The following is a 10085-nucleotide window of genomic DNA, read 5'->3' as shown; positions in this document are numbered from 1 at the left end:
ATTTGCCACACATCTGTTTTCTTTTTAGAAACATAAATTCCCAATTCGTCAAAACAACATTCCTTATGCTGTTTTGATGACACCATAATGGCCCTCACCAACCTCAAAAAGAAAAAGTAAGGCTGTTGTCTTGCTTCAGAAAAATGGCCAGAAGAGGTTTTGGTTCATGTTGCCCTTTTGTGGTCATGATGAGAGGGGTGGTTACAGTATATACATGATAGACTCACTCCAGGGGCAAAGCAAGGCTCCACACTTCTTCATCTGCAGATGAAGTAGAGCAAGAGCTGTGTCACTAGGGGGAGTGAGAGCCCACCTCGGATGTTCTAGAAACTTCTAAAGCTTAAGTAGGGTCCACATCTCCATCTGGACCATGTGTTTGGCATTGCCTTTGTAGTGTGGGCCCTGTTGGACTCCTGTGACTGGCCTGTTGAGGTGTTTCTGATGGTGGGTGTTACTAAGCATTTCCTGCCTTGAATTGTCCAGAAACGAAGTCACAGCCCTACTCTGTCTGAGTCCCCCTGGAACCAGGATGAAGGATGAAAAGCAGACCACGAACAGTTCCTACTGGTAATGGAATCTTCCTTCTTGTCTCCCCACCCCTGCCCACTCCTTCCTGCGGCGCGGGAGGCGGGTCCAGCTCAGGGGGGCGGCGCAGAGGCGCTCATGTGACTGTAGGAATACCGGGACAGAGAGGCCCCCATGGTTCTGCCTTCCTCCTCCTCTCCCACCTCTCCCCTCGCTCCTGGGGGACCGGGGTTGGGGCAGCAGGGGAAGGTGGCCATGAAGCCGAGGCGGAACCGTTTGTTCATGAAGCAGTAGATGATGGGGTTGACGCAGGAGGAGGTGTAGGACAGCAGGAGGATGAAGGAAATGGGGGTCCCCGAGAGGCGGCGCTCGGCCGAAGCCGTGTCATAGGCCCGCCAGGCGTTGGCGCTGAAGATGGGCATCCAGCACAGGAAGAAGAGGACCACGATGACCATGAGCATGCGGATCACCCGCTTCTTGGCCATGAGGTTGGCCGTGGAGCTGCTGCTCCTGATGCGGTTGACCCTGCCGCTGCTGGGTGTGGACAGCTGCTGGAGCTCCAGCTTCCTGCGGGGCTTGGCCTTCTGCAGGTAACACCCATCGCTGTCCTCATACTTGCCGCTGCTGCCGGTGCTCGGCTTCCTGTCTAGAGCGGCAAGTGACATCACTTATTGTCAGGGACGGATCATGAGGGACAGACTCCCCCTCTATCAAGGGGATCAAACCAAACTGGAACTGAAGCAGGGAGAAGGCATCCTTGGGCCTGTTCTGCTATGGTTAGGTACTGATCTACAGTACTCCTCTCCTTCAAATGGAAAGATGCTTAAAACTAATAAAGTAATGTGAGGCGCCTGGGTGGCTCAGTTGCTTGAGCCTCCAGCTCTTGGTTTCTGCTCAGGTCTTTTTTTTTTTTTTTAAAGATTTTATTTATTTATTTGACAGACAGAGATCACAAGTAGGCAGAGACGCAGGCAGAGAGAGAGAGGGGGAAGCATGCTCCCTGCTGAGCAGAGAGCCTGATGCAGAGCTTGATCCCAGGACCCTGAGATCATGACCTGAGCTGAAGGCAGAGGCTTTAACCCACTGAGCCACCCAGGCACCCTCTGCTCAGGTCTTGATCTCTGGATCTTGAGATCAGCCCCCCCGCATTTGGCCCTGCACTGAGACCAGAGTCTGCTTGAGTCTCTCCCTCTCCCCCTGCCCCTCCCCTTGCTTTCTCTTTCTCAAATAAATAAGTAAAATATTTTTAAAAAACCCCAATAATATATAATCTATCATATACATAGTATATAATAAAAGCATATTTTATGCACATCAATTGTAAGGATTAAAATTACTAAAGAATGAATATTCACACTCTTTCTTTCCCCCACATTCTCAGGGGAAAGGTTCCTGCTTGATTGGTAAGCTTCCAGAATGCTTTTACTGGGAAACCTGGATAATGATCAAAAATCAACCAAAACCAAAGAAGCTCGCGAGACACGTAAATTCTGGTAGAAGAGCTGAGTGAAAGCGTGGAGTGAGAAAGGCAAAAAGTTATATCAACAAAGGTGTAGGGCTAAATTTTAGTGGTTTGTGGATTATAATGAGTGGGAAGAAGCTGGGCTTGGAGTAACTGCACTGTGACAAAGAAAGGGAGGAGAGAGTTTGGGGGATTAAGGTTACAATTCTTTCTGGTTGTGGAAACAGGAGTCCATTAGAATGCAACACAGCAGACAGCGAGGGACACAAGGGCCCTCAGCTAATAATTGGGTATATGTCTGTTATGTCATTTTGTCCTACTCAGCACTGTTTTGAGAGGAAAAATTTCTCTATTTTACAGATGAGGGAATAGGGATACTATGTCTCGCGACTGTGCCTTATGACACAGAGTCTCCTGAGGATACTTTAAAATATCCTCAACATACACTCTGAGCGTATCTATTTAAGTTATAGGAAACAAGCTTTTGTGGTATTTTGGCATAAACATACAGCAAAGAGATAGTTACCCCTAGCAGACTTCTTCTGGATAGCATCAAATTTTATTCCTTGGTAAAGTTCCAAAGAGATCAATCCATATGCCACCATCATCACAATTCCAGGAATAAGAAAGAGGATGAGTAACAGGAACGTGTGCCTAATAAAATAAAAAGAAATTCAATAATCATCATCTCTAGTACTTCAAACTCAGATGGGGTGGAATAAATAGGGTTCATCTTCATTTTAAATGGTCTGAGCAAACACATTAATTACTAATATTTCATAACCTTGGAAATTCTATGTCTGGAGGTTCAGTCTTTTGAAGTTGTTTACTTCTCTCTCTCTCTCTCTCTTTTCAGATAAAGTCTCTTACGAAGGACTAGTTAAGTTGGAAAAGGCTGGTGTGATTCTGTGCTTGAAACAAACCTTCATGTAAAACCAATGAGAAATTAACAACAAAATGTATGTGAATAATCTCAGTAAGGCTTACCAAAAACATAAATACTTATAAGAGCTTATATTCATCGAGGACTTGCTGTGCTACCCACTAGGCTAAGCATTATATATATAATAATAATTCATATATATGTATGTAATATTAGATTTAACTCCCATAGTGACCCTTGAGATAGGTACTGTTATCATAATACCTATTTTATATGTGAGGAAACTAAGATTTACAGAGATTAAATCATTTGTCCAGAGACACATCTAGTGGCAAAGATGGGATTTGAACCCAGGGAATACGATTCTAGCTCTAAAGTATCACAATATACTATTTGTTGACTTTACAACAACAGAACCATCCAAAGCAGAGGTAGGAATGATGGATGACCTCTGAGGTTTTGCAAAGAGGGTTTTCTGGCTGTTTCTCCCCCATGGGCACAGTGGCGGGCTCCTTCTAGGGCATGGTGGGGCAGAGCTGTGCTTTCTCTAAACATGTTTGATTCCTGAAGCCCCACAGACTCCTTTATGAGTTGGCCCCTAAATCATTTTTGCAGTCTGGCATGTGTAAGGTTACAGGATTAGGCCATAAAATAGTTAGAGGCTCACAGTGGCTGGGCCATTTCTCATTTCAATTGGACATGTTTTGATAAGATTCCTTTTCAAGTCTTGGAAATGTTTCTCTCATTTACAACATAACTCTGTGTGTGTGTTACTTGGTTGAAATGAAAAAAAAAAAAAGGAAGGCAAAGAAAGAAATTTTCTCTGTTTTGAGCCATTTTTGAACGTCGAGTTCCCGGATTCTAAAATATGCTTGGAATTAGTAAACATAATACCCTGCGTTTGTATTTTTTAAAGATATTTAATGACATTTTCATACACATGCTTTCCTTTGAATCACCCAATGAGGTAGATTAAAAAAAAAAAACTATATTATTAAATCCTTGCATAGATAAAGAACCTGAACCTCAGTAAGGTCACTTGAACTTGTCTATCGTCAGTCGGCTAGTAAGCAAAGAAAGTCTTAGAATCTCGCCTGTTTATTTCTAGTGAAGTGTTCTATGCCAGCACCGTAGCTGTAGCTCTTAAGAAAAAAAAAATACACACACATGCACAGAACTTGGGACTCATTCTCTGCTTTATCTTCAGTTCTTAGAAAAATCATAGCCCTTCAGATCCTAGCCCTTCAGTCCCTCCTCCCCGCTAAATCATCCAGAGGGATTCTGCATAGCGAGTCAGCAGAGAGGCTCTGTATCTTCTAGTTTTGTGACTTTGAGCAACTCATCTTACCTCTCCATGTCTCCATGTTTCATCTCCATGTTTCATCATCTGCAAAATGGGGACAATAACAGTACCTACCCTATCAGGTTTTGAGGGAATTAATTGGATTCATATGTACATGGCGTTTGAAACAGCGCACTTAAGTGTTTGCTATCACTGTTATCCTAAAAAGAAATTAGCATAATCCTTCTCATAATCCGTGTCTCCTGGACACAGACCTCCTCCAGTCACTCTGGACAATATATTCCCGTTTTTACAAAAACTGCAAATGATAACAAATTGCATTACACAAATAAACATCACACCGCCTTACCAGGACTGCTGCATGACATCATTTGGCAGTAGAAAGCGGCACATATTCGCCGTCTGGTTGTTATTTTTGGTAAAAGGCACCAGGTTGCTATAAATTGGGTATGGAGTCATAATGGTAAAGGAGAGGCACCAGGTCGTGGCGATCACCTTCAAAGCATGGGATTTGGTCTGCCAGACCCGGGACTGTAAGGGTTTGCAAATCGCACCGTATCTTTCCAGAGATATGGCAACCAGATTAAAGGTGGATACACTCACAGAGGTGCCTGGGAAAGGAACAGAGAAGTCGGTTATGACGGCTCTGAAATCCCAAGTTTATTCGCATGTTAGCTTAAGCATGTCTGCTCGGCACAGGCTCGCTATCAAGGGACAACACTCAGAGGGTAAAGAAATATCATGTACCTGTATTTATTTTTTTTAAGTGATTTATTCCCAGCTTCATTTCAAAAAGGATTTAAGGCAGCTGAAGAAATGTACTTATGAATATATCTGATTGCCAGTTTTTAGATAAGTTTATTGAACGTTGATTACAACCAAACTGCTTCCCAGGTTGAAGTTGCTCATTAATTAATAACCAACGGGAGGAGATACGTTCCTCTCCTACACAAGAGATTTCTGAGTCGCCTGGAAAGAAGCTCTTATTTTGAGCATAACCTGAAGTTAAATTGACCTAGTAGCCCAGATTCTTAAGGACTGTGACCCTGAAAGGTCACAGGGGTCTGAGCTGGAGGCATTAAAACTCTGAGAGTTCCTAGTACAGACGGTTTTGAGAATGAACCATTATAAATTTGAAAAAGCAGTCTACTGAAGAAAACACACAGTAAAGGAAGGATAAAGGGAGAGGGCTCCACGCCGTAACTAAGAAGAACTGAGAAGAGCAGCCTTTGTTGCTCTTGGGGGCAGGGGCGGGGACTAGAGCTTTCCTTCTTCTGTTTGTTTTTCTATATTTCTATAAGGAGCATGCATCATCAGTAAGAAAGACATCACAACACCTCATTTATAGTGATGTGCTTAGGCATAGTCAAAAAGCTTAATTTTCTTTCATTTCTGTATATTGTTTGTGTATACTTATTATCATGTCTTACCGCCTTAGAATTCCCTCTAACTATTCATCCATGGATTCTGTCGGTTAATCTGATTATCTTTAGCATGATTTCTTAGACCTTAGGATTAATCTAAGTTGGGGAGAAGAAGCTCTTAGTCTGGGGCCTTTAATGGATATAAATAAATTCTCTGAAACTGTGCATAAAAATGTTCTTCTTGGCGGGGGAGATACCTACAGTATTCCTTAGAGACTTGAAGGAATCTACAACCCAAAAAACATTAAATGAAAACTCATGTTCTGAGACGGATGGCTGTGTTTTCCTGGACTCTACCCCCAAGGAACTGATGACACTGAGATTACAGAGTGTACCCCCAGCATCTCCGGAGTCAAATCTGTATAATGGGCTCACTGTTATTATAAACCCCCATCAGGCAAGCACTCTTCCATTTTTTCCTCTTTCCCTTCTTCCCTTCTACCCTTCTCCCTCCCTCCCTCCCTCCCTCACTTAACTCCCTTCCTTCTTTCTTTTCTTTTTCTTTTTTTGCCTGCTATAAGGAGTTTAATGAATGTTAACTGTTAGGAGTAGTATTGAAAAGAACACAAAATCAAGGGAAGAATCAAAATCCCTGGATTTAGAAATCCAACAAAACCATTACGGCATTGGACACAGCTTCAGAATTTTCTTGCTTTTATTATTCTTTTTCTTGAGGTGAAATATCACCAAAAATTAACCACTTTCAAGCAGGCAATTCTGTGGCCTTTGGCACACTTAGGGTGTTGTGCAATCACACCAGCCCTCATTTTAAGACTCCTTTCACAGACCCTAGTTAAGATTCTTAAATAATATTATCATACTATGGGTGGGCAATGACAGCCAAAAGTGCGAGGAGATGCTGGTAACTGTTACCGCTTCATTGTTTAATCATGATCCCTTTCATTCGTGGACGAGGACGGACATTCTCTTGGTTGTTTGTCTGTGGCACACGGATCAGTAATCTATCATCGTTTTGTCAGGGCTGGATCCCGCTGCCTCGATCGGGAGAAATCAAGGCTTTGAAAGCTTTCCGGTCATTGAGGATGGCCCCAGCCCAACTCAGCTCTGCCTGTTGCAAGGCTGAGGTCAGAACAAAAAACCACCCTCCTCCTTGCAGCTCGTATTCAGAAGGGAGAAGGCACAGGGCAATCTGGCAGCCAAAGAGGGCAGAGAGACATCTTAGCTTGGCTTCAGGAAAGCACCAGCTGCTGGCAAACTGGGGCAGCATCTGTCCTCATCCACCACTGTGGTGGCTCCTGATCTAGGTTCAAATTTCAGCTCTGTGGCTTAGTACCTGTGTGTCCCCGGGCACCTGGTTAACCTCTCTGTGCCTCTCTCCGCTCCTTGGTGAGACGGGAAAGAATAACTGTGTTTTATATATATATATTTTTTTGCAGGGTGGGTTGGGGGATGGGATCGTGAGAGTAAAAGCACTTCGTACAACATCTGCTGCATCACAAATATCAGCTCTTGTGATTTTTATTTATCATCATCATCATTTTGATTGGCAGAAGCAAAGAGCTGCATGTCTTAGCCAGTCAGGGTGAGCTTAATGACCCACAGGCTCTGGGAGCAAAATCAGTTCCTCATTTAGTGCCAGAGGGCATGTTCTCTCTCTGTCTCTCTCTCTCTGCCCAAGAGGGTCCCAGCCCCTGGGGATCAGGCTGGGAAGTGAATCCTGAGACAGGACTCTAGAGCTGGGACAAAACTGGTTTTCACATAGCCCCTGAGCCCTAGGAGAGCAAGAGCAAGAACAGAAAACCTTCCTCCACCATCCCATCACCCCCAAAAGCCATGGCTTGGCTCGGGCAGAACTCAAACTATGACCAATGGCTTCCAGGAAGGAGAGGATCGCTTGAATCCTTCTTGCTTTCTAGCAGAAGCCAGCAAAACCAACCTCTCCTATGGCTGGTTAATAACTTATTCCACTCTGAGAAACTGACCTCTGAAATGGACGACGGGGGACTGACTTCTGGGGACGCATGAGGACCGACCCACCTTGAAGCCAGCACCTGCATCCTTGCGCACAGCCCCACACAGCCAGATGTTTGTTTTGTTTTGCTTTGCGCTCAGCAGGACGCCTCTGCTGAGGCTGTCAGACGGTTGGGAAGGTCTGGGGCCGAGTAGGGTCCGGGGCGAGCTCCAAACAGCCCCCAGGAGCAACTCACCCATGAAGTAGGTAGTGGTCTTGCAGACGGCACTCCCAAAGATGAAATCCTTGAGCAGGTTGGGGATGAGGTTGAACGGCATGCAGAAGAGGCAGAGCATGAGGTCGCTGACCGCCAGTGAGAGCAGAAAGATGTTGGTGACCGTTCTCATCCTCTTGTTCCGAATCAGCACCGTAATGACCAGCGTATTTCCCAGGACACTGAGCAGGAATATCAAGGAGTACAGAAGAATCTGCACGGCTGGCTGCCACTCTGCAAAGAGTAACGGGAATGAGACAGAGGGACGGAGGTTATGGGAGCAGAATGTGAAAACCTCAGCGCACAAAACGAACGGTGATTTCCTGCAGGTTATTTTCGTTGGTGGTGGTTTTTTGTTTTTTTTTTTTTTTTTTTTGCAAGGGTCTACATCACTGAACCTGACTATTCCTCTATCACCAATATTCTGCAGAAACAAACTGAGGAGCGTACGGAGTGATCCCGTTGCTTCGGAGAGGTTGGTTTGTTAAAGAATCGCTCAGGGAACCACTTTTTCTTAAGAACAAAGCTTCTCCAGTGACTACCGGTTGCTTTCTTTTCCCAGCTGCTTAGCTTGATTTCACTTTAATCACTTTTTCACGCTGGATATCCCCCAAGAAAAGGTGACAGCTAGATTGTGACAGCACCTTTTCTGTGATGCTGGTAAGTTCCAGCTTTGACACTTGGACCCCCTTCTTATGACACTTCAGCTCCTCCTCCCTTGGCTTTTGCACCCCCCACCCCTTCCCCATGCCCTCTACTTCCATCTCAACTCTCCTGTGGGGAACAATCAGGATATTTGACTCAGTTCTGCTTTTTGATCTGTTATCCAAACTTGTGAACGCATGACTTTATCCAGCCTGGTCTCAAGAGGACTTTGTTATAATTTTCTCTATCAGCCCCATCTTTGTGGATTTCTCCCACACCTTAATCATTTCCTGAATTAAAATAACAGTGTCTGGCACCTACCTTTAGAAGGATTGGGCTGATCCAAGCAGAAAAGCGTCTCATTTTCGATTCCCAGCTCACAGGGAGGAGTGATGTTGCTTCCATTCACAAGAAGGCTGTCGACCACATCCATCCTTGCCGGCTGTTCTCGAAGTGCTGGCGAGCTGGTGAATTGCTCACCCTCGGCTCATTCCTCTAATGACTGGAGAGCCTCCCGAAAGCAACCTGCCGTAGGGGGGCAGGGAGGGAGGGAGTTCCAGGTGTGGGCTTTTGCAGCCATTCCTAAAGGCGACGTGAGTTCACCACGCTCAGTCCAGTCAGGCAAGCGCTTGCTCTCCTGTCTTGGAAAAGAGAGCTCAGGCAAGCCAGCCTGCTCCACCTTCTGAGCCCACCCCTCCCATTCCTGGGCCAGTCTTAGGGCCCTGAGCACAGAGAGCTTGACTGCGAGTTAACCCTTCCCAGAGTGTCACTGCTCTTATACACACTTGAGCACACACGGATACATACGCACAGACACAAACACACACACGTCCCCGGTACCTCTCTCCTCTGTATAGGAACCTGTCACCAACCCAGACATGTGCAGAATAAAGCCCAAACTGGCTGTGTGACACAGGAACAATCAACACGGTAACAGATACGATAATGCACACCATCAGGACTGAAGGGCATGGAGGGACTGCGTTTCTACCTCCTTATATAAAAGCAATTAGTGCCTTTTTAGCTTTGGAACCGTGCCCAGCAATGTGTGTAGATATAACTGCCCGCTGGTTGTTAAGTTGTTACCAACCACAGTGTTATTTCTCGTGGTCTCTGCCCTTGTTAACTGAAAGGAGAGGGGGTGCTTTCGGATATAGGGTTCCAGATGCTTATTATAAGAAAAGTTGTTCAGATCTTCCATTCATTCATTTATTCATTTGTCCATTCATTCAGCACATGTTCATTGAGAGTCAACCATTTGCCAGGCGTTCTCTAAACAGAAGCGAATAATAAGCAAGATCCTTTCAGTTAGTGTTGAGCACCATGAAGAAAAGCAAGCCAGATGATGCAATGGAGAGGAATGGATTGGGGGCACTAATTTAGGTGAGATGGTCAAGAAAGGTCTTCTGAGGGAGAGGACCATGATCTGAGACTTGGAATACAAGGAGGAGGAAACCTAGGGAAAATCTTGGGAAAGCTTCTTTCAGGCAGGAAGAATGGTGTTTTTGGCAGCAGACATAGCAAGTGCAAAGGCCCTGAGGTGAGAATGAGCTTGACCTCTTTGGGGAACAGGTAACAGTAGGAGTGAGTGAGGGGCAAACAGTGAGAGGTAAGATGAGAGAAAAAGACTGGCCTGGGGGTCTGGGTTTCCTGCATA

At 45.2% G+C, this 10085-nt stretch overlaps 1 protein-coding gene across 2 annotated transcripts; it reads right to left on the bottom strand.

The window, feature by feature from the left end:
• Positions 1–638: 638 nt before the first annotated feature.
• CCKAR (cholecystokinin A receptor) lies at positions 639–9353 on the bottom strand. Of its 2 annotated transcripts, XM_032867715.1 has the most exons (6): positions 9269–9353; positions 8750–8953; positions 7766–8017; positions 4523–4784; positions 2514–2641; positions 639–1171 (listed from the first exon to the last, which is right to left on the bottom strand). In XM_032867715.1, the coding sequence occupies exons 2-6, from the start codon at positions 8859–8861 to the stop codon at positions 639–641; spliced, it is 1287 nt and encodes a 428-aa protein (XP_032723606.1). In that variant the 5' UTR covers positions 8862–8953; positions 9269–9353. The 2 variants fall into 2 exon arrangements, with proteins under 2 accessions (XP_032723606.1, XP_032723697.1); XM_032867806.1 differs by lacking the exons at positions 8750–8953; positions 9269–9353 and adding an exon at positions 8222–8438.
• Between the last annotated feature and the right edge of the window lie 732 nt (positions 9354–10085).

Source organism: Lontra canadensis, unplaced genomic scaffold (genome assembly GCF_010015895.1).
Source record: "Lontra canadensis isolate GAN:19392208 unplaced genomic scaffold, GSC_riverotter_1.0 scaffold1, whole genome shotgun sequence".
Taxonomy (NCBI): Eukaryota; Metazoa; Chordata; class Mammalia; order Carnivora; family Mustelidae; genus Lontra; species Lontra canadensis.
Note: the sequence above shows the minus strand (reverse complement) of the source record. Positions and strands in the feature narration are given on the sequence as shown.

What these genes read in the sequence shown, in the direction of transcription:
- CCKAR (XM_032867715.1), bottom strand. Translation starts at nt 8,861, where the DNA reads ATGGATGTGGTCGACAGCCTTCTTGTGAATGGAAGCAACATCACTCCT. An exon ending in TCAGCCCAATCCTTCTAAAG is followed by an intron (nt 8,018 to 8,749) that starts GTAGGTGCCAGA and finishes TACTCTTTGCAG; the next exon opens with AGTGGCAGCCAGCCGTGCAG. An exon ending in GATGTCATGCAGCAGTCCTG is followed by an intron (nt 2,642 to 4,522) that starts GTAAGGCGGTGT and finishes TTATTTTATTAG; the next exon opens with GCACACGTTCCTGTTACTCA.